Source organism: Chaetodon trifascialis, chromosome 14 (genome assembly GCF_039877785.1).
Source record: "Chaetodon trifascialis isolate fChaTrf1 chromosome 14, fChaTrf1.hap1, whole genome shotgun sequence".
Taxonomy (NCBI): Eukaryota; Metazoa; Chordata; class Actinopteri; order Chaetodontiformes; family Chaetodontidae; genus Chaetodon; species Chaetodon trifascialis.
In genome coordinates, this window is record NC_092069.1 from 9,138,861 (window position 1) to 9,163,518 (window position 24,658).

At 40.3% G+C, this 24,658-nt stretch overlaps 1 protein-coding gene across 1 annotated transcript; it reads left to right on the forward strand.

Moving 5' to 3' along the window:
- The first annotated feature begins 618 nt into the window (after positions 1-618).
- On the forward strand, positions 619-2,359 carry LOC139342685 (uncharacterized protein C14orf93-like). Its single transcript, XM_070979913.1, has 5 exons — positions 619-1,105; positions 1,240-1,301; positions 1,390-1,487; positions 1,590-1,708; positions 1,867-2,359. Exons 1-5 carry the CDS (start codon positions 629-631, stop codon positions 2,179-2,181), a joined length of 1,071 nt encoding a protein of 356 aa, XP_070836014.1. The 5' UTR covers positions 619-628; the 3' UTR covers positions 2,182-2,359.
- The last annotated feature ends 22,299 nt before the right edge of the window (positions 2,360-24,658 follow it).

Consider the following 24,658-nt stretch of genomic DNA (forward strand, 5'->3'; position numbering starts at 1 on the left):
GTCATCTACGGTTCCATCTGGGAAAATACAAAGACATACCAGTTCACATTAGATTATAACGCGTTACATTAATGATGCATTAAATTTTGTATTTCCGATATTAGAAGATCCAGGTTGACACAACATTAAGGCGGGTAAATAATTCTAAACAATCAGTAAAATACATCAAATTCTAATGTAGCTAACATTTAAACTGAGCCTCAGGTCTATAGCTCTAACAGCACTTTTAAAACCAGACAAAAAGTGTTACAAGGTGGTCAGCACCGCACTCTCTTCATTGTGATAGAGTTTAATGGTTTCTATATGTCTTTTTTTGGCAAGCATGCAGTGTGTATGTATGTGTGTGTTAATGTGAGTGTCTGAATGTCGCACTGAATGTAACATTAAAAGTAGCTGGATTTTGCCTTGTGGGGTGAACTGAAGACGACGTCCGGCCATTGTATGAACAGAGTTACAGCTTAGCAGGAACGAACCCACAGCTGAAAGTCAAACTGTTTGTAAACCCCGCTGAATTTACATGCTTCGGTCTCGCGAGAAATTCCGAGAGCGCGACCTCGCGTGTGATTGGACGCCTCCTCTGATGCAATGACGTTGGCGAGGTATTTCTAGGACGTAAATAAGCATTTGGATGCTTCCACCACAGTCAAATCTCTGCTCAGCTACATCAAAAATGGATATCCCTAAACCAAAGAGAGAACGATCTCGGCGCGTCTGTGAACATTGTGACCAGGAACTCTCTAAGACGCATTATTACGAGCATAGAAAACGCTATTTTATCAATGGAGTTTGGATCAGAGAAGTTACGGTTGGGGCCCCGCTAAGCACCGCTAAGCTAACTCCTCTGCGACGAGTGGACGGCCTGGCTGCGGAGCAATGCTATCCAGAAAGTACAAACGATGACTTAGAGAAGAAACTGCTGAGCGCCTTCAGTGGATGGTCTCAGCAGGTAACGCAGCTGATCACGCAAGTGGCGGCCGACTTAAAGGGAGAAATGGCCGAGATAAAAGCCAGACTGCTCGCTCTGGAGGAGCAGCAGCCCCGACCGAACTGCAGCTGTGGAGAAGACCAGAAGAGGAAGAGACGGGTGCATAACCCAATGGTGGCAGTAAGTAACGTTAGCGTTTAATACTACATTGTGCAGTTTTTAGGCCGCCAAACCCTTCTTATTCTTATTGCACTGCGTTCCGAACGCTTGGTAACCGTTCACGTTACATTTAACATGTATTTTGTATTTTAAAGGAAAAGGTGCGGCGTCTGCACAACAGTGACGAAAACGACAGGCGATATGAACCTGAGCAGGGGTAAGTTAATAAAATACACAGGATACATTCTGCAGAATGTAAGTAAATGTAAACGTTGCATGACCTGTGTGTACTTTTTTACTTACAGACTGAATTCGTCCCACAACGAAGCGGTGACGTCACACCTGATGGCCACTTTAACTGGGAGTTCAGACATGGATGGTGTGGACAGAGGAGTCCTTTTATGTAAGTTTTTTTAATCCCCTTTCTGTTGTTTCCTGTTGTTGTCGTTTTTACTTTTGTGAAGCCTGTCCTAATTATTTCAAACGAATATATATTTTCTTCCAGCGGCCTGTAAGACCTACTATGAGACGGTGCGGAGGAGCTTCAGGTATGCCCAGCCAGCTCTTTCAGATCAGGCAGCAGCTCTGAAGGTTTCGGCTCGCAGCAGACAGAGAAGGAAGCGGGTAAGAGTTACATGAATGCTGCTTTATTTTCACAACAATGTAAAAATGGGCTGAATTTTATTTATTAGCTGCATTGTTTTGAGAAACATTGTCACATATGTTATCATGTGTTACTGTTTCTTAGCAGTACTAATATATATTAACACCTGTATTTACAGCTGCTGGAAGCAAGACGGAGTGTCCTAGCCACCCAGCAGGAAATTGATTTTTGGCAGGGCGTCACTGCTGACATGATGTCCGATGAGGAGGATGACGACACCGCAGAAGGGGAAGCTGGGTGGATAGTAAAGCCTCCATCTTTCCGCAGTCAGGCGCTCTCCCAACTCTGCCAGACACTTCAAGAGCGGCTGGAGAGTGACCCAAAATATGTGGTGACACACCGCAAGAGGCTGCGCATCGAGTCCCCTTCAAAACGACAGGCGCCAAGTCAGTATGACCCAGAGGCAGCAAAGAAACATTTCCAGAAGCCTTAGACTCTTTTGCACCATGGACCAGCGGTATGGCCCAACCCAGAGACTCTACCAGGGAACCCTTTTTTCCAGGCACCAGCTGTGTGGCCCAGTCCCCAGTAGTCACTCGTTTTATTTGGTTGTTTGCTGTTCCTTGTTGATTTGTTGTATTATTTGCCACAGTTTCATTAAAGACTTTTTCAAAATGTTTCTGTCAACTGTTCTTTGTGTTCTACTGTATGGTAGTGTAGTTTTCAGAAGGTGGATTGTCAAATACGTGCATACCTTCACAAAGGTGCCAATAACTGCGCCCCCTGCCGACAGATGGTCCCTTCCGACGATATTCCGAGCGGGCGAGATTCCCCGTAAACTGGCCGTTAATGGTGGATAATCAAAGAATGTCGTGGGGGTTTACTGGTCGTTAATGTGGTTTTTCATGCATAATTCTCTCATTTCCCGGCAGTCAGGAAATGAGTATGCAGACATGCAGAATTTCTTCTTCTGCTTCTTCTTCACATGTTGTTAGAGAACAGTATAATAAGATATGAATGTCACACTAATACTGAGTCAGCAAGAAGATGCATTTTTCTTTTTTTGACAACTGCTAATATGTAAAATTTCATGCTATTTTAGCAGCAACAGCTAAACACACAAATTAAGGGGGAGGGATTCAGAGGATAACAAATTGACAATTTTCTCCCACTCACATTATCAATTCTGTTATCTCATTCTGTCACACAATCCATTTCTCCTCTATGCCTTTACACACAGGGTTCAACATACACACACACAAGTACACACACACGTGATGGAGTAGCTACAGTATCTGGATGCCAGCACTTTTCAATTAACTCTTAACTGGACTTTTAATGAACTCTGCCTGCTTTCATAAAGAGACTGAGTCGATGAGTCAAAGGCGTCGAGGCGCTCGTCGAGGCAAACCGGAGGAGGACCAGTTAGGGTTTAACTGGCTCCTTAACAGGCTAATCAAAGGTCCAAATTGGCTTGTTAACAGAAGGGCTGATCGATGGGTTGGAGTGGGATATGTGAGATCCTGGTTGAAACAGTGTCACTGAACAGACAGCTCAGAGGACTCTTCCAGTTTCTATGCTCATTTTGTGCCCATTCAATATCAATAATATATATATATTTTTTAATTGAGGATGATCTTTATTTTACACTGTTGCTTTGTTACATGTTTATATACCTGTCCATTTCTTGCTCTGGTCTTATATTACGGACCTAAACCACTATCTAGTCAGTGTCAGCCAAGCTGAGGAAAAGCCAGATACGTCTCCCACTTCACTCTTCTTTCAGCCCTGTTTTGGTCTCCGCTGCCTCCTGAGTGAAGTATCTGTGGCTGCTAAATGCTCCATTATGTTCACCATCTAATTGGTAATGTTGTCTATTTGTAGAGAGGTTTATGAGAGCTTCTTAAAAAATGCCTACTTCAGCTGGAGATGATGGCAGCAGTGAGACTGAATCAAAACAGCAAAGTTACAAACTGTAAAACCAAAACAATGAGATGAAAGACAAATTATTATATTAAATTATTATTATATTATAATATTGCACAAAAATATTGATCAAAGCACCTTTAAGAAAATCCTAATGTGGATTTGTGTTGCTAAAGAAAAATAAATCACAGCACAATACTATAACACCATGCCAAGGATTTATTTTTGCTGCATTTAAACTCATAAATCTGTCTGGGCATCTGTATTGATTAAAATATTAAAATGATTCTTTCTGAATAGACACATACAAATGGTATGCAACTCAGCATATTTTGAAGGAAATGAAAAAATAAATGGAATGGCAAAAAAGAAAGAAAGAAAAGACTGCTGAGGAAAAAAATGTCATTTAGAAATCTGAAAAGTGGACGCTCTTCGAAAATGAATAGCAGAAATCAGTATTGCATTATGGTAATTTTTGACAGAAATACAACCAACATTTACTTAGATAAAAACATGACTTTATTTTACTTCAACTGTTTTGTGAAACACTGAAGACACAGTGCATCAGCAACAATGTGACAACAAACTATAGAGTCGGTTGCCTCGTGCTCCACGAGGCGGATAAACGTTATGATCACATCTTTCTACTTGTGTCCATCTTTCTAGTTCTCTCTCTATGTCTGCCGCAGAGACCTGTCTCATCTCGCTGCCTTTAAATTCTCAATGTTTTTCTCTTTATTTCTGGGATTTTCTGCATCTGCTTCTTTGCAAACAATCAATAACTATGACGGACTACATTCTACACACACAGAGACACACAAGCACACACACACAGGGATGTAGTTTAAGTATCCATTCAGCCTGTAGGAAACAATGTGCAGCCATAAATCAATAGCAGTTGTGAAGGCAATGAGGCAGAGACTGGGACAATAGGAGGCTAGGGACAGAATAACTGGACAACACACACACACACACACACACACACACACACACACACACACACACACACACACACACACGCTGCACCACTGTGCACTCTTTTAAGGTTATGATTTATGGGAAATGGTTTGATCCACTATAGCCGTTTGGATGGGTAATAGTCAACATGGTTGGATGTTACCGCCTGGGGGAGAGTGGCAGGTCAGGGGATGAAGAATCTTGGTACAAAATATACTCATATATTCCTAAATTTGAGCTAACATCCTCTCTGTCTGGACACCAGGCCTTTCCACGGTCTAATCTCCTCTCCTCTCAGCTCCAAATGCACAAAGCCACATTACGCTGTACCTGTGTCTGTCACTGTACACTTGCATTACATTATGTTGAGCAGTGGACCAGTGTGTATGTGTGTGTGCATGTGTGTATTATCTGCTGTCACACTGAGCAGTGTGTCGGTGATACATGGCTAGCCTTAGGCTTGTTCTCTGCTCCTACGCATAGACCTGTGTGTGTGTGTTTACGTTATTGTATGAGTGTGTTTTATCCTTTGCAAAGCTAATTCAGGGTTTAGATCTTTTTGAGATTGAGATTAATGTTAGGATGAGGAAACAGATGCAGATTCATGGAATGTCCATTCAAAACGCCACAAAAGGTGTTCCTCTGCTAGGAAAACTCTGAGCTGTGTGTGTGTGTGTGTGCGTACCTGTGTACCTGTGTGTGTGTTTCAGCATGCAGCCCACATCTCCTCTCTTTCACATTACCTTATCAATATTAAGCGCTAACATGTGGCATGACTTATAGGGCTATATCTCTCACTCTCTCGTTCTCTCTCTCTCACACACACACACACACCTGCATACAAGCAGATGACCTCTAGTATGGGCCCTCTCTTCCAGGCCAGTTCCCCCTCAGGGAGGTTTTGTGCCAGGCATAAATATTCAGACAGGTACTGGGCTCTAACAGGCCCTGCATGGTGATAGCTTGTGTCTGAACCCAAATTCATGGCTACATCCCTGTCCCCGGGAGGCTTGTTCATTTCACCATCGATTCACCATCATCCTTAAAGCTTTTGGTTGCATCATATCCAAGAGGAAGAGGTGGGGTGGGAGGGGCAAGAAGGCAATTGGACAGTAACTGACATCGTAGACTGAGATCTCACATTACTTCATCACTGTGCACAATGACACTTTTCCCACTGGTTTGGGAGGATGTTTGAATTCCACGAGAACAGTGAGCGCGTCTTTACGGTGCAGACTGAATGCACCGGACTAATGGAAGCTCTGGATGGAAGGTGATATACAAAATTGTGGCAAATTTTCTCATTGGAGGGATTCATAAGTTTTGGATCTCATGCTTTCCATAGAAAAATTAAAGAATGCGCAATTAGGCATTTGTCAACTGATCCAATGCATCTGTACTTTGTTCTTAAAAGAAATGCTTCTTTAATTTTCCTGTTGAGACATGGCCCAAGTGAATGTAGGGCTACAGTCATCGCTCAGTTTCATCACTTTCATTATATTACATTGCACTGTATCCCTGTCTGTTCTTGTTGCAGCACAGAAATGTGTAATAACCTAACCTAAAGCTAAGTAGCTCAGCCTATTGGATGTACTGGAGGTACTGTAGCTAGCAAACAAAGTTGATTCAACAAAACAAGGAATCTTTCCATGCAAAGTGTCCCTTGTTTTGTCACTCCGAAGGTGGAAACCCGAGGCACAGTCACTTACAAGCTGCTGCTTAGAAGATGACTCTATTAGTTTATCGTGTTAATATGTGAAAAATCTGTCATGAACACTAAACACAGCTCAGGCTGTGTGGCAATGTTGTTATCTGAAAGTGACTAATTATTTCAATTACATTGACACAGAAGGGATTTCATACCAATAACAAACAATTTCCTGTGAAGATTCTCAGTTATGCAGGTCATGGTTAACCAGAGATGGCTGAACCAAGTGCCACTGCACTTGGCTGTGGCAACTAAACACAGCAGACAACCATGCCAGGATGGGTCAAAGTCAAAACCTAAGTACAAGCCTTCACAGAACACATTAACTCTGCACCGCACACTTTGAAGAGAACAAGAGCCTCCGTATTGGAATAGGTTTGACTCACCACACACTGGAGCAGAAGTTAAGACTTGTCAGAAAGCTGCACCGCCAAGCTGATAGGATACCAACAAGTAGCCAGTCCCAAGAGAAGGAGCACAAATATCTGAGGAGTACACTTAAAGCTTGTGTATACCCTGACAGCCCCAAGATCCAGGAAGAACACCAACACTGTGGGTGGTGAAGAAAAGAAGAACAAATGCAACAACATTGACATTCCTTACATGTCTGGAGTGTCTGAGAAATTCAGGAGGACTTTCAACAAACTGCACGCCTGTGTTTTTCAAACCCAGGAACTCACCGAGACAGAAGCTGTTCCACTTGAAAGATGGCACACCCAAACACAAGAAAAGCTAAATAACTATTTTGAAATAATGAAGTTAGATTTAAAAACTGGAAAATATTTCATTTTTGAATGTATGAATGAATGTCATCTTGCAGACTTACACATCACAACACGTAGAAGTAAGACAGCAATTCTTACAATACACTAATACAAGTTAATAGTACTCGATCATCAGAAATGTTTTTCAAATCATCATTTGGGACTTGGCAGTGAGTTTCTTTAAAAACACTGACAAGCTTTCTGATAAAATACAGTGGTATCCTGGGGGCATACGCTGCAGTCTATGGGTGAATCTGAATCGTTTTCCCAACACATCTCGGTATAACCTAACTCAGCCAACTGGGAATCACAGCCAAAGAGTACATCACAATTGCCTGAAAGGCGGAATGTTTTTTGCAGGGAAATCTCCCTGCATCTTTACACTCAAGGGAAAAGTAGAACTATCTAATTTTACACAGTCTCATATTTCTGTGCATCTGTTGTTGTGGAGCCATTTCCATATGGTAAGGAATGAATAGGCTCTGCTCTGTTGATGTGCATTCACTGACTCTAAAGTCAGAGCGTCACGTGATTTGGTTATTGACGTGGAGACTTCCGTTCAGCAGGACACCAATCAGTTCTGCTTAAGATGGTAATTTTCTTTCTTTTCGTGATAGCAATCATTTCTCGCTCCTTCCTCTCTCCCAGCGACAATCTGTATTCTCGTCATCTCTTCTCTGTGGCTGTGATAATTATCTCCATCTCCAATCAAACAGGAGAGTATCCAATGGGAGAAAATCTCGTTAGGCTGATTTAGGAGGGCCTCTGTTGACTGTAAACAATGTGGAGAGTATAAACACACACACACACTGCTAATTCTCTCAGCTGTTATGGATCATTTTTAGAACCAAAATATGTTATTTCTGATTTACAGTCTGCAAATTAGCTCACATCGCTTAATAAAAGACACTTTATTGTTAAAAAAAAAAAAAAAAAAAAGGACAAGGCAATTGAAGTGGATTCTGAAGGAAAAGTATGTGCTCCACCTCAGCAATACTTTAGTCATACCTCTCGTTGTGGGTTGTTGTGTGTGTGTTTTACTGTGGACATTTTATTCGGGGCACAGTGTTCCCGTCAGGATGCAGGAGCTCATTGGAGAATAACAAAGAGCAACTGGCCTGAATGTGAAAGAATGTGATGTGTATTGGAATTTTGTGTTTAAAATGGAAAACAGTGCTGCACTTTGTCATGGTCAGAGAGCGTGACTACATACATATCCCATGTAAATTTAAATGAACTTGAAAGCAAAAATACCCAGACAGTACCATCTATCTGTCATGTTAACGTCACTCGAGGAGTTATTTTATGATGAAGTGCTAAGCATTTACTTCAGACGTATGCACTCTTTTCCACCAACTCCCAGTGGAACAAGCTGTAAACACATCACTGACATGTTATCACTGGGGGAACAAACCCCCTGCTAACCTTCACTGTTTGGCGAGCTGAGCAGGTAACGTACTCTGGGTTTATTAGCTTTGCTTTACTGGAAACGGCTGCCTGCTGTGGCTGACAACTAATGGGAATGGTAGGAATGAACCAAAATATAGAAGTTTCAGGCCCAACTATCAAAACAACCAGCAGAAAGACGCTTCACAGTGCTGGAAGTTTAATGCAACTGCAGAGTTTGTAGTTATTCCCTGTGGGTTTATCATTACAACTGACCCCTTTCACATCACACATGGTGATTTGATCTATTGTTACTATAGAAAAGAATATTAGTGCAGCTTTAATGTGTTGATTTCCCACATACACCCTATTATAACCCCCCCATGAGTGTCCACATTGCATTAAACTGAAGGTCACATGTGGAGCAAAGGTGATCTTACATTGAACATGGCTGCATTGTAATGTCGTCTACTGAGGCAGCTGTTGATCTAGAAATTCTAAATCTAGGACCCCGACATGTAAAATGCATGACTAATAGCCATTTTTGTTTGTTTTTTGAATGTTATATTGATCTGTCTGCCCTATTTTCTGTATTTTCCTCTTTCTGGGACACCATTCACGTGATAAAGCATACACGCAATCACAGTTCGAAGCTAACAGTGTAATAATCCAGATAACTGTTTTAATTGTTAATCCTTTTAGAGTTGGCTGCAATTAAAATTTTTCTGGCCTTTTCCTGATATCATGATGGTTACTTGGGGATTAGTTGATAGTTGTCAGTCGTGCTTTAATTGAAAAGATTAATGAATTGAAAATGGTGGGAGAAAATCGTTCTTTTGAGTTACTGCAAAGCTAATTGGTTTTTTCCCACCTGGTGCCAAAAATACAAGCTTATGGTATTTTATATTTAAACTTTACACTTGTCTTCCATTCACATTTTCTTTCTACAAGTATCAGAGTGCCCACCACAACCCACTGATGCATCATTGTCAGCTGATTCATAACTCAGTGGGCTTTGATTAGATATAATATGAGCAATATGGGAGATGAACTGTATGGATTGATTGCAATATTAGTCTTTACATAGCAGTATGATCAAAACTGTTGGTTTACCGGAGTCAGTGTTTGAGAAGGTGCACGTATTATCTACCTAGACTGTCAGCATGAAGTGTGGCTTTGTGCTTATGCAATGGCTATTAATAAGACTTTTAATTTTGCTGAACATGATCTAAGCTGTTAGTTTACACTTGAACTTCAAAGTCATCTCATCATTTCAAATGCAAATTAAACAGTGTGGAGCCAAAAGAAGGAAATGAAATGTGTGTTGTGTCCAAATACAGACAGAGACCACTCTGTGTTTCAGCCAAAGGACATGAACTAGATTACTAAAATTAATTATATCAAAACATAAGTTGCAGAATAGAATAGCTCCAAAACCACTCGCCTCCTTTGTGCTGTGTTTTGGATGGCTTTGCCGTGAGGTTTCCTGCTAAATCTTTGGATTTTATTCCTGCGTTTGAGAATAGATTAATCTTGTCCCATTTTCCCTCAGAAAACAGTCCCAGGAAAAACTACAGAAAAACACAAGTAATGAACACAATTATTTACACGTCACCACCACACAGCACACAGGTAATCATCTCATCTTTAGTTTACTTGTACGGAGAATTTATTGCTGTCACAAACAATAGTTAGATAGATACGATTAGGTTCAGGGGCTGAGCGAGACCCTCAGCACAGAGGGAGCTGAGGGAGTGGAGCACTGTCAAAGGGCCCTTCTGAAACAGTCACAACTGTAAAATAGCTGATATGTCCTAGGCTAGTAGTGCTAGCAGCAGCATTAGATTGTTTATCTATTCCATCATCATCGCTTTCTGTTGAAAGGATGAGCAAGATGAGAAGTAAGATGAAAGAGCAGCACAGGATCTAATTAAATTTACTCTCTCGTTCTTTGCATTTTAATGCACCTGAATCATACTATCTCTCCATTCTATTATCAGTCACATGACTTGTAACTTGATCAGTGAGTGAGTCAGTCGCAGACATCCGATACTGCAGTCCAGCCAAAAAGTGGCTTAGTAGGGGCCCATCACATCACACCTTTCAGGGTTTGATTTATTAGACTTAGATATGGTATGACTGTTACATTCTGAATGTCTTTCTAATGGAAATGATTTTAAAGTATGATTACATTGTGGGGCTGCACGGTGGCGCAGCAGGTAGTGCGCATGCCTCACAGCAAGAAGGTTGCCAGTTCGATCCCCGGGTCAGGCGGGGCCTTTCTGTGTGAAGCTTGCATGTTCTTCCCGTTCTCTCCGGGGACTCCGGCTTCCTCCCACAGACCAAAAACATGCTCATTAGGTTAATTGATGACTCTAAATTGTCCGTAGGTGTGAATGTGAGTGTGAATGGTTGTTTGTCCTTACATGTTGCCCTGCAATCGGCTGGCGACCGGTTCAGGGTGTACCCCGCCTCTCGCCCATTGTAGCTGGGATAGGCTCCAGCCCCCCGCAACCCCGAAAGGGATAGGCGGTATAGATAATGGATGGATTACATTGTGTAAAATGACTAATTAAGTCATGGCTCTGCAAAGCTCAGTGGGTAGAGCAGTGCAGTAAACGGTTCAGGACAAGCACTTCGGTCCAAATTAGGACCAACTATAGACACTGATTATTATATTACACATGTTGCAATGGTATGTGTAATTCCAGCATCTTATTCCCTCAGGATTAAGATGCCGGAACCTTGTGTGCCACCTTCCTGGATATCAGGAAGGTAGCATGATGGGCAAAACAGCATCTGATCCGAGCCAAATCACAAATGCCAGCAAGCAACCCATTCAGGATAGCTGAAGGCGAACATCGGAGCAACTTTGTTAACATGTCATTTTAGCAGAGTTTGGATTTATTACACACAGTTCTTGAACTGAAATTTATTTTGCCTCTTGTGACAAAACAACATAAAAAAAGCACTCACATGATTAAAGAATACTTGCTACTTTCATCAAAGATCAATAAGTTATGTGATCGCCACAGTTTGATTGAAAAAAAAAAAAGCCTCAAATGGAATGAAATTTGCTTTATTTTCAGGCTGTCCTAATGAAGGAGCTTATTGATTTGGAGGCCCAGTGACCTTTCCTGTCAAGCCAAATCATCAGTTTTTGTAATATTCATATTTCTTCACCCTTTGGTCACAAACAGAATATTTGTTAACTTTCCTTTTGCTGCTGGAACAGTGTTTGTTTACCATTTCAAAAGTGGGGGTAGTGATACTTAAGATGCTTGGAACAACTGTACTACTTTGCCGTCTGAACTTAAAATTCCTACAGGGCAAATAAATCAAATCCTGTTTGATTTGCAACAAGGAGATTCTTGGTTCTGTAGACCACTCACTGTAGTTACACCTTTGCTTTCGTAGATGTGTAAAGCTACATGACCTTCCCCAGAGGAAAACAAGAGAATAAAGATTAATAGCACCAAATCTGAAGGATCAATGGAATGATATGTGACACTCTGATTCCTGAAAGAAGTTCATGGAACAACATGCCTCTGAACGTGTGCAGGAAAAGCTACCCTGCAATCATTGTGCAAGTCATCTGCAATCATCAGGGCACCATCACTGTTGTTTTGGCAAATGGTTGAAAAGCCCATGCAATTCTTTTTCTGGACAAAATCAGCTATTTGCCAGATGGTTGAAGATGAAAAGTGGTGAAAATGGAACCCATAACCAGTTCAGAAATGACTGAAAATAATAAAACCTTAACACTTGGGGAGGGGGACTGGAATCCAACCCGACCGTAGGCCTCAGTGCTGCATGCACTCTGCCAGGTGAGCTACTGCAGCACACATGCACATTGTGATTATTTTAAGTCTGCTTCTCATGTACTTAGTCAAGTGTAAAAAAACAAAACAAACTTTGGGATATTTTGATTTATTTTGAATCTCTGGCATTTCCAATCATATTTGCAAATAATGCACATAAAGGTCAGGATGGAAACACATGTATGTTGGAAGATCTCTATTGTAAAGGACACTCTGTATTTCATGAGACTTCCAGGTGAATTAATGGTTAAGCAAAAATAGTAGTAGGAATTCAAATTATTGTATTTATGTGTAGTACAGAAAAGAGAATGTTACATGAAAACACATCATTCATATATGACTTCTTTTTTTAATGGAAATTAAACCAAGCAGCAAAAAACATAAATGATTGTTAACGCCTGCAGTGTGAATGTAGCCTTAATTAGAGTTTACCTTGAATGTAGTGTTCAGTGCCTGGAGGACAGCATGGTGAAGTAGTGTGTGTGTGTGTGTGTGTGTGTGTGTGTGTGTGTGTGTGTGTGTGTGTGTGTGTGTGTGTGTGTGTGTGTGTGTGTGTTGTTCAAATGCTCGACTGATTCACAAAAACTTTTGGGGAAAAACTTCAACATGCCCGGCAGCCCACGGTAACAGGGGAGTCTGGGTTTTGAGATAGCTCTATCTCTGACTGCTGGGAGATTCACATGCACACACACACACACACACACACACACAGGCACGCACACGCTCATACACACACACACACACACACACACACACACACACACACACACACACACACACACACACACAAACACAAACATACACACGTCCTTAAAGGCACACATTCGTATCCTCTAGTAGTCAAGCACATCTACAAAGACACTTGCACACAGGTTCAAAGTGCTTTCATGAATCTTAGAAAGGCAGAGAGAGTCCTCAGAGAACTCAGGTGGAGAGATTCATTTTGGAAATCAATCCAGAAGATAACATATCAAAGTAATAACACAGCTTTACATGTTAAGAAGCTACGCCAAGCAAGAATTACATGAAGTGTGATACGCAGCTGTGGCCAAGTTTCACATTTTCACATTTATTACGCCATTAAACTACCATGAATACTTTTAAAGTGCTGATTGAAAGATATTTAAGTCAGTGTTGAGAAATCGTCACACATTTGATAAATGAAAACCATCATTGGTAAATCCTCAGGGTAAAAATGTAAGAAAAAAACCTTATCCCTAACTTAAAACTAGCCTGCATTCACACTGTTTTTTCCCTCATGCATCTGACACTAACTGAGTGAATGATCAGAATGCTAAGGACACAGCTTTACTAGGTTTAGGACACAAAGGACATACTGCCACTATATGATTCATGCTAAAAACACACGATGTTATGTGCTGTGAAGTATACAGAGCTTTCAATGCTTTTGATTGAGCCGAATTTGTCCAAATTACCTTTCATATCTTTCCCTTTTCCAGATTTCATAATGTTTTCCATTGAGGATGACAGCAACTCTGTCAGTGGTGCTAAACCTTATCTCTCAGAGTCAGTGTGTGTGTTTATGAGGTGTAAATGTATGAGTACAGGCACACGCCCCCCCCCCCAATAAAGAAAAGAAATCCATGTACGCTATCTCACCCCTCCAACAAGCTCTCAGAACAGCCGATGAATAACAAAGCAGTTGCAGTTCCTGTTCGAGTATCCATAGCAACACAGCTGTATTGTTTTGGCTGTTGATAGTCAAGGTTATGAGAAGGCACCACATGACATATTGTCACCGATAAGAAACAGATCATGAATGTTCTTTTGCAGGGTCTCATAATTTCACAGATACCAAATATCAGTTTACCCTGAGCAGCCTTTGTGCCTGATGTGGCCTGAAAACCAGTGAATGGCACAATCAGCTCCATTCTTCTTTCTTAGCTCTTGACTCTTTGGGAGTTCGGCCCAATTGTCATCTCACTCCCATCCATCTGTCCCACAGAGATATGTGAGGTCGGTGCATGTACAAGGAAGACTTTTGAATATGGCCTGTCTTGTTTACATATGATGATACAAAGATAATTAATGTATGAAATGGCTTTTCACTTCACTTAGCTTAGCTGCTTTGCCAATGGGCTTTATGAGAGGTTTATGTCCAGAAATAGTCATGTCATCACAGTGACAATCAACGTCTTTGAAGAAAGAGCAGTCTTCACATTGTCAACTTTATAATGTCACTGTTACAAGATTTGTTTAAAATGCTGACTCCATAGAGGGATGACACAAAATTCACAGAATGGGTTCATATAAAAAATGTAACACAAATTCAGGCCCTGTTGATGTCACATGATCACTTTTAGACAATGTTTAACGCAGTCCACATTTCCTGAGTTTTGGATAGCTGATATCTAAATAACCAAAATTATTTTGTTTTTTTTATGAAGTCCTCTTGTTTATCAAATGTGATGTCAGGGAATGCTACCTTTTATGCAAAGATGAGCGCAGGGGGATCCTTCATTAGAGGAGAGCAGTCTGAGGATTTGGTGTAATGACCAGAACTTCAAGAGACTCGGGTGCGAGGATCACACACACACACACACACACACACACACACACACACACACACACACACACAAAGAAAAAGAAAAAGAGTCCAAAAGTTCAAAAATCAGCTCGAGGTAACAAGCAAACAGAAGGTCTGCCAGACAACAATCAAAACTAGAACACCAGGCAATGAAGATAACAAAGGCTGGAAGTCTGGAGGAAGACAGGTCATGGATCGCAAGGGCTGCGAGCACTGGGAGGACTGATTGGATAAATGAGAACAGGTGATGAGAGAAACTGGCACGCAAAATGAACAATGACAGGAAGTAAAACATACTGGAATGCTGGAATAAGGAAAGTTGCTACAAAATGGGAAATGAAGTTAACAAGAGTCCATGCACGTCGTCACATTCGGTAGGTAAGCTCTGGACATTCTTGAAACGGTTCACAATAGAAACAAAGTCAAGCCAGAAACAACAAAATGAAGCACAAGAAACTATGAAAATCTGAAAAAATGTCTTTTGAGTTGTCTCGCTGCACAGTGAAAAGATTTTCTCATAGTGATGCTGACGAACTCATTAGTTTTGGCCGCACTTGAGTGATTCTTAAAAACTTATGCCATGCAATTATCTCATTTGCTATCAGGCATGGGATAAATGAGAGTAATAGACAAAATCCCCCAAATAAGAATAAAGACCACAATGAAAGTGGTGAGTTTTGTTAAGAAAAAAATCAGTTGAGTGGTCCTTTTGCTTCAGAGCTGAACTGATTACACTTAGTAACCTAAACTGTGTGTGTGTGTGTGTGTGTGTGTGTGTGTGTGTGTGCGTGTGTGTGTGTGTGTGTGTGTGTGTGTGTGTGTGTCACTGTAGTGAGAGAACAATAGTGTCTGATTATCCCATCCTCACCTCCCCACGGGTCTTCAGCCTCTGGAGTTCGAGCAATCATACCCAGCATCCTTGCACAACCTCCATTAATCTGGAATTAAGAAGTGAATTACACTAATCTGCTTTCTTCTTAGGCAATCATGATAAACTCATTATGTATAGACCCAGAAGCATTGTGATGATACATTAGCCCTGCTGATTACATGTATGCAATTTGTCTTTGTAATTAAAAAAAGCAAATGCTGTGTGATGATGCATATAAAAGCTGTTAAGATATTTAAAGCCTTTTTTCGCAAAATGCTAACAAATACTAGGCTCCTGGTCTGACTTTAATTTGACTTGTGATGTCACCAGCCATCCACATCTTTGGAGACCACACTGTAATAAATGCAAGTGGCTGATAGCAGCAATATAACATCATAGGGAAGCTTGGTCGTGAGGATAAAGACAGGAGAAAACATTAAACTGTAACAAGTCCTTTCGAGCTTTGGGATGGTCAGATAGTAACAGGCCCTCATCAGTTTGTTGAGGTAGCATCTTGCTGTTTGCATTTCTGTTCCATCCTTTAGCCGAATGAGCATTGATCCACATATACAGAATGATAAAGTTCAAGTGGTTTCAAGTATTGACAGCGAACTGCTTCCTTTCACCTGACAATGAGAAGGTATTTGTGGTGCCCCCTATAGGTTGGCTAAACACAGCCTGTATGAATTAAGATTTATGAGCTTGTTTAGCAAGTGATTTGGTTGGTGGCAGCCATGTTTTTCCACCCAACTCGCTCGTTAATTATAGAAAGGTGTATTTCAGTCCCCGATGCTTTATACCTATTTTGAGGTTGATACAGAACAAATCCAACACATTTCATTGCACATTACTGTTTTTCTTTCTTTCTTTTCTTAAATCAAAATGGCAGAAAATCCATCAATCAAAATCCACTTTACGGTCCAAGAGGCTGTCTTGTAGAGCACATTATATTGAACTGAATTAAGCAGGACTCGAGTGTCCAATTTCAAGTCAATCAGACTCATGTTGTGAGAGGCGTGGCCTTTCCAAATTTCAACTTTTGGGCCTTTATTACAGCGCCACCATCTGGCCGGTTGGGCTTATATTTTTTGGGAAGCACATGCATATCATTTCCAGCTATTAGGCCAAGTTTCATTCCAGCTCAAGACAATTTGAAATACACAGAAAGGACAGAGGATTTTCAGATGTCCATCCTCCTAAAGTCAAACAACCAAAGCACTTAATGCAGTCAGTTATGGTCTCTGTGCTGTTCATTAGCTATAGATACAACATGAAATCAGCTATGCCTGTGTTGAGGATTATAAAGTCAAGTTCCATTTTTTGTGATAATTAAGTCAGTTCATACTTTTCTACCTTTTGCTTAGTTTTTGGTTATTTTCATTTAATTTAGCAATTAAACTGTGTGGTTTGGACTGTCTTACAGTCCCTTAGGTACAGTATAAACTGCTTTAAAGTGAGTACAAAAAATGGAAAAATGCACAATGGTCAGTTTTCCTCGTTCCTGACTTTAAGTAGATATAGGACTTTATTTTCAAGATGGTGGGAAAGTAATAGAAGTGCTAACACTGTTAGATTGCCAGTTTTGTCAGACCCAAGGGAACTGGCTTTGAGCCATGTGTCATTTTCTGTTTTGCAGATGCAATACTTTCTTCCACACTCCCAAAGTGTTAATAACACATGAAAGCACTGTTGCATGAAAGACTCACAACTAAAAAGTTATCCTTCGGGTTTATTGTCACTCTAATACCTTAATATCTGAAGTGTCTTTCATTCTTTATTGCTATTTGTGTATGTGTCTAAGTGAGCGTAAGTGCTGCTTTTCCCCAAGTCAACATCAGTGTTATTCACACCCACACACTCCCCCACACACACATTTTCAGTGGACTGTTTAGCTGCCTGGCTACCACAGAGGAATTCGGTGTGATTCAGTAATATTGACACTAGCTGTGATCAACACGTGCAGTCACGGTGCTGATGATGATGAAGCTGATGGTAATAAACATGTCAAGTGGTTAATTTAAGTTTACTGTTTGAGGCTACCTTACTTGTGTCCAGCCAACATCCCAGTACCAGACAGCAAACATAGTGCTAGAATCACAAAATACAATATGCAGTCTTTTCTTGCACATGGTGCACAGACCATGCACTGTTTCAATATGTTAAATGTATCATGCTTTCCAGCAGTTTACCCAGAACTAACATTTTAATCTCTCTGGTAGCGCTTTACTTTAACTCCAATATATGGCATTTATAAGAAGCACATAAGAAAACAATGAATTATTTTAAACACATTATGAAGGTTTAAACAGATATATAAACCATTTAGCAATTGTTTATATTGCTTATAACTGCCATTAAGAAAGTTCATTTTGGACTGTGGCACATGGAGTTTGCCCAGTTCTCATTGAATAGATATTACATTTTCCATTTTGTCTGGGCTCTTCTCTTCTATGTTTGCTTGAAAGGTCATTCTGGGGCTTGAAAACAGTGATTCAATGGACCTTGAGACTAAATGCTTTACATACAGTACAGGCTAATCTGTGCATATTGAATTGACTGTTTTATTTTGAAAGACTAACATCTCTTGTCATTTCAGCTCCTGGCCTCAGTGTCTCCAATCCCCATCCACACCTGCTTCCAATTACTCACCCGCTCCTGGCTTTGCCATTAGTCAAGCCATCAGCCACCTAATTTCCCTGTTCCCATGCCAAATTGTCTTTGTTCATCCTTATGTGTCCGTTCATCTGCAGTTGGTTTTTGGATATTTTGCTTGCACCCTGCCTGGACTGTTTGCTTGTTTCAGACCGACCTCTTGTGTATGACCACCAGGTTTACCAGCCAAAGACTGTGGGTTGTTTTTTTTTTTCAACTTTTGTGTCCTATGTCTGTGTCTGCTTTTGAGTCTCTGATCTACTCAGAAATATTGCACATTCAAATCAGAGAACAGTGGAAAAAGTCCATTCTGCATAATACTTCCGGTAAACTGAACTCAGGATATATGAAAAGTAAATAGCTATAAGCTTCGAAAAACACTAGAGCTCCTCTGACACTTTTATCCAGGCAAACACTCAGAAAATCAGAAACACACACAGGGGACTTTGGGTTGTTGCCACTAAGCCTGCATATAGTGTCAAGCTTAACTTTCCCCCAGTCAGGGTGAGCTCGTCTTTGTCCACCATTTCAACCCAACTGCCAACATAAAGGTCAAACAATTACTGGCCCACCTTTCAGTTTCACATTGCTCTTTTCAGCTCGCAGTGCGTGTGTGTGTACAGTCTGGTTGAATGTCAGCTTGTAGGTCACACTTTGCTGGTATTACAGCATTTTAAAGTGGCTCTTTTCCACTTTGTACCATCTCTCTCTGTTTAAAAACACCTTGGCTGTGTTGCAGCACAGGTAACCTCTTCAGTTCAGATGTACGGAATAAAGGGCAACATTCATTTCTTTGTTATCTTTATGGGATTTCTGGTCAGGTAGATGGCACAGAGGGGAGAGCGGCAGGTAATACAGGGTAGAGTGGGAAAGCATGTAAAACATAAAAAGTAACGATGACATCAGAATATAATGAGACTAGGATCACAAAAACTTGGAGGCTGCTTCTCCATCATGTTAACCACGCCAAAAGTATGTTCTTCATCTAACTACGTTTGGCACAAATGAGCTTCTGTGTCAGAAAACAACACAACACTAAAACTTCTCTTCCTAAGTGGTACATTACTGATTGCAAATAAATTAAAAAAATACCAAAATACTTATGAGACAATTCATCAAGTCATCCCATTTAACAGACTGCATTATTGGCAAGGTCTACCGGTTTGCCACTAGAACTCAATGCTGTGCTATATATACAGTAGACATATTTATCTTTGTGTGTGTGTGTGTGTGTGTGTGTGTGTGTGTGTGTGTGTGTGTGTGTGTGTGTGTGTGTGCGTGTGTGTGTGTGTGTGTGAAAATTGTGAATTGTTCTTATGCAGATGATGCTGTCATCTATTCCTCTTCCTCATCAGTCATACAAACCCTTGAGTTCTTGTAGCCTGCCTTCGTAGTGTCTGTAAGTCAGCTTAAAGTTGTAGTTAAATGCGGACACATGCAAAATCATTGTTTTTTCCAGTCAAAGTGACTAATCAGCACCATTCACAAACTCAACTGCCCAAAGAGGTTAAACTAAGATGGTCTAAAATTATTTAGGTATTATTTCTGATTATTATCAATCAGAATTCAACCACAAACGTCAAAATTCTTCTTTAAAATGAAATTCTAAAGAATAAATCCTGCCTCCTTTGAGGCAAAGAAACAGCGTATCTTGGCTTTGTTTTTACCCTTATTGGATTACATGATCTGCTCTTCATTAATAAGATGTGTAAGAGTTGTCTTAGCCCACTTATATTGTGTGTCATACACTTTTATCCTATATATTTTACCACAGAGCAGACATACATATTATCTGTTTGCCTCTACAATGAACATTTTGAGAGAGGAAAAGCCTCTGAAACAGTGTCTGTGCTTTAAATTCCGTTCAGGCTTCAACATAGATGGCCAGTGTAACATAACCACAGACACAAACTATATTATTCCCATCACAACAGAGGGGACTCATACTGCCTGGATCATAATCCATTTTTAATTAAAGACCAATTTGGACCACATATATTGGCTTTCCTGAACTAATGTGAACTCGCTGGTCTTAAATCCTGTTTCTCTGGACTTGAGCCCTGCTGGATTTCATTCTAGCAATTTAATCAGGGGCCGATTTACACCTGGCACACCAGGTGAATGCAATTACCCATGATTTTGCCTGACTGGACATCCTGCATTGCCCTCTACATGCTGAATAGCTGTAAAGCCACAACTTATAATTGGAATTTGATACACTATGTAATATGTGTTTGCATGTGTATATGTGTGTAAAAGAGAAAAGAGACTGCATGGACCATCCTGCAAGACCTGGCTGCTTATTTTAAAACTCATTAGTGCATTCTCATCAGTTTGTCTTTCCTCACACATAAAATACTAATCTATCTATCTATCTATCTATCTATCTATCTATCTATCTATCTATCTATCTATCTATCTATCTATCTATCTAAAGTATGCATTCGCAGACACAGACATACTTTCACATGGTGACCTTGTGCTTTGATGTGTAATTGACTGACTGTGTGGTTGGTTGACTATCTGAAACAAGACTTTTTGGCTGAGTGATTGACTTAGCCGCTGACTGATCCACTAATTGAGTAGCTCAGTTTAGGTGTGACTGGCTGGCTAAATGATTTAGACACAACTGGACAGCGGTGAGACTGACTGGCTGCTGCAGTCTTAAAACCAATATGTGTTCTTGTGTGAAGATAGAACTTAGAAGAGGGTTGGGTATTTTGCTCATCATCCCATTTACATGTTAATAAAACATGCCCATTGCCAGGTGGCAAATTTTAGGTTCAGACTGCCATTACGGATACGATTCGGACCCTTTAAAACACTGTTGACCACAAAGGTAGTTCTACATGTAGTTCTAACTACATCTGGGATAAAAAATTTCCCATTATATATTTTGACCTAATGATATGAGATCTGGTTTTATGAATACTGAATATCTGAATATAATGTGTTTGAGTACCATACTGTTAGTACCAGTACTCAGTACCACGAGTAGGCAGTCAAGGACAAAACTATAAATAGGCTATAATCAGGGACCAATCCAATCCCACGGATCAGTATTGACGAACACACTGACCTTATCAAGTGCATCACTTATCAGCCAGAAATGACCTATATGCTTTGCATGCACTTTCTTTATAAATGTCATTGTAAAATTCAATGTTAAGTCATTTGCATTCATCATTAATGATGGCCACAGACTGAGTTTTACTGCTGTAGCAATCCATGGTTTCATGTTACCTTAATTCAAAATGATCCTAATGACATCCACTCTGGGGAATACAGATTTGTTTTTTTTATTTATTTATTTTATTTTTATTGACAGATACACAGATTGTAAGGTTGTTGTGTGGGAAAAGAGAGCTCTGGTATGAAATCAAATAGAGATACTCTTAAGTTGCTGTTTTAGTATCAGCAAAGAAAAATGGGTGCATCCGCATTTGGAGCCATGACACATCAGGCTTACAATTGGTACCATTTGATGACCTTGCTTTACCTTTCTACCTTTTTACAAGCTTATTACAAATAATTGTGGGGCAGGAAACTATCCTCACAGTATGTCAGCACGACAGCACAGCATTTCTGGATCAAGACATAAATAAATCTAATCTGCGTGCTTGTTGGCCCCAACATTAACCTGAGATTAAGCTGTAAAATAGAGTCTGGTTATGACTTTAATGGGTATCTTAAATGCCCCATTTCAAAGATACTGCCAGACATAAATTCCTCAGTTTCTCAATGTGGAATTCCCCAGTCGGAGCAGTGATGTTGAGATGCTTAAAAAATTAATTTTTATCACTGGTCAATGAAGAATTTAGATCCTTGTCTTGTACAATTTATTAATGTACTACATATCTCAAACAGCATCAGGTTAATGAGAATACTTCTGAGTAAAATACATGTAAATAACAAATTGCTATTCTGCTAGTACATCATGGAGTGGAGAACTTATTATTTTGATTTACGACATATAGTTGGATGCATAATGGTTAGTAGGACTGGTTCACGGATCGAATGACACCTTGACCAAAAAAAAAAAAAAAGTGGTATTTCAGATTGAACCAAACAAGTGTGTCTTTCTCTGATTTCTCATTCAGAGTGTTCTGGTCCAACTGAGCTATCTGGCTGCCATTTTATGCAAAATGCAGCCTGTGATTGGCTGCCATTTTATTCTAAATGGCGGGCTCTGGCTGGTTTGACATTTTACTCTGAACGGGCACTGATTGGTGAGGGAACTGATACCAGGCCTGAACTGATTTCCAGCAGGCCATGAGTGAACACACACACATACGCAGAGTTTGCATAGCCAATACAGACGTGTACACACAGAGTTACAAAAGGAAGTCTTTTCCAACTTTGGGAGAGAGAAAATGTTGAAATGGATGGAAATGGAGAGGAAGCAAAATAGTCCACATTTACATGTGCATCTAAAATGCATTAAAAGACGAATTTCTTGTTTGAACAAATTCAAACATGCATATACTCACAAATGTGCACACATGGTCAACGACATGACAAGGACAAACAACACCAGCAGCGGCTGGCCCATAGGGGGCGCTGGGGCTCCGCCCCACCAGCTGTGGAGGGGAAAAACATCTTTTGCATTTTTTTTTTTTTAATCAATATCAGTTTTACTTAATAGTGTCTGTGTGTGTGTGTGCTTACATGCAATTTAAATCATTTAAACAACATTTCCACCAACTGACACTCCTTAAACAGTGAATTTCTACTGACAGACAGCGTATCATTTTCTCATGGGGCGCTAGGCAAAACGCCCCTGACTTGCAGCTAAATAGCCAATCCGGTTATGGTTGCTAGGGAAAAATTATGAATAATTGGCCTATCAATGTCACCAAATTTAACGCCTGTGGGTTGCTGGAAATGTAGCCCCAAGTGCTATGTAAAATGCGTGAAGGTTTAGGATTGCTAGAGCTATGTGAGGAGCCAGCAATAGGTTTTTTTTCATAGTGCAACTCCCAGACTCTGTCCTACAGGGGAAAAAAAAACAACACAATGACAAGGAAGAGAGATGGTGGCGATGGCGGTAACAACTGGAGTTCAAGAGCAGCTTCCACCAAATTCGGTGAAATCATTATTAATGTACCCTTTTGCGAGACAGACGATGGAGGAAAAACTTCTAGGAGCTGGGACCCAACAAGCCTGAAATCGACATTTCCCAGCAAACCAAGGAGAAAGATAAACTGTACAAAACAGAGTTTTTGTCGGAGCTGGTTCAACCATAAGACGTGGCTGGCAGGTTGTGGTGCAGCCTTTGCACTTTTCTGTTTCCCCTGTATCCTCTTCAGAAGTGACATATGTGATTCGACTTGGACAAAGACCCGACTAACTGACTTAAAGCACCTCTCCAAACGGATCAAGAAGCATGAGAGATCTAAAGTTCACATGGAAAACTGCGTAAAGCTAGCTGTGTTTGGAAAGATTAGCTTAGCAATGTAGCTAGATGATAGGCACCGCATTGCTGTAGGAAGGCACAATGAAGAGGTAGATAAAAAAACGTAATATTTTATCTATTTGATAGCATAAAGTCTATTATAGCTGTAAATTGTTACTTTTTCTGTGAAACTGTGAATTTAAATTATTATTGTGGAACTGTAGTCATTTTCCAGCTGTTCATTTGAATGCTTATGCTAGATTAGGCAGGGAAATCTGCTGGCACACCAGCCCCACCAAGAATTTTTTTCACCAGCCGCCACTGAACAACACGTATACAGTATATGTATATAGCATAGAGATAAGTGGCAGGTACAGTCCTCCTCATCAACCTCTCTTTATATAGTATAACATGTTAACAGCCACATTTAGCATTTACTCCCTTTATTTTTCTCCCTTATTTGCATTCCTTCATTTTGGATAGATGAAGAGAGAGACAGTCATGGGAAATGAATGAAAGAGCTAATTTGGTATGCAAGTACCACAACATCACAACAGGGAAAAGCTCAATTGAAATGTCATTTTGTATTCATCACACGACAGTGATGTGTGTGAGTGTGTACGTGTGTGTGTAAGTGTGTGGGTGAGGGGATGGTTGAGCATTAATGGGTGTTTAGTTTGTGCATTTCTTTCTTGTGTGAGTGCGTTGTTTTGTTTTGTTTTGTTTTGTTTTGTTTTGTTTTGGGTTTTTTTTTTGCTAGCTGCAGTACAAATTATTTTTGCCAGTACAATTTCACATTTGCTAATATGACAACCAACCAGTTACCAGCAACCAAGTCAGCTTCTCATTGATTGGCTTTTGTATTCAGGGATGTTTTATGCACTATCTGTCTTATTAGGCTTTAAATTTAACCATATAATAATGGGAACATGAGGCATCTGG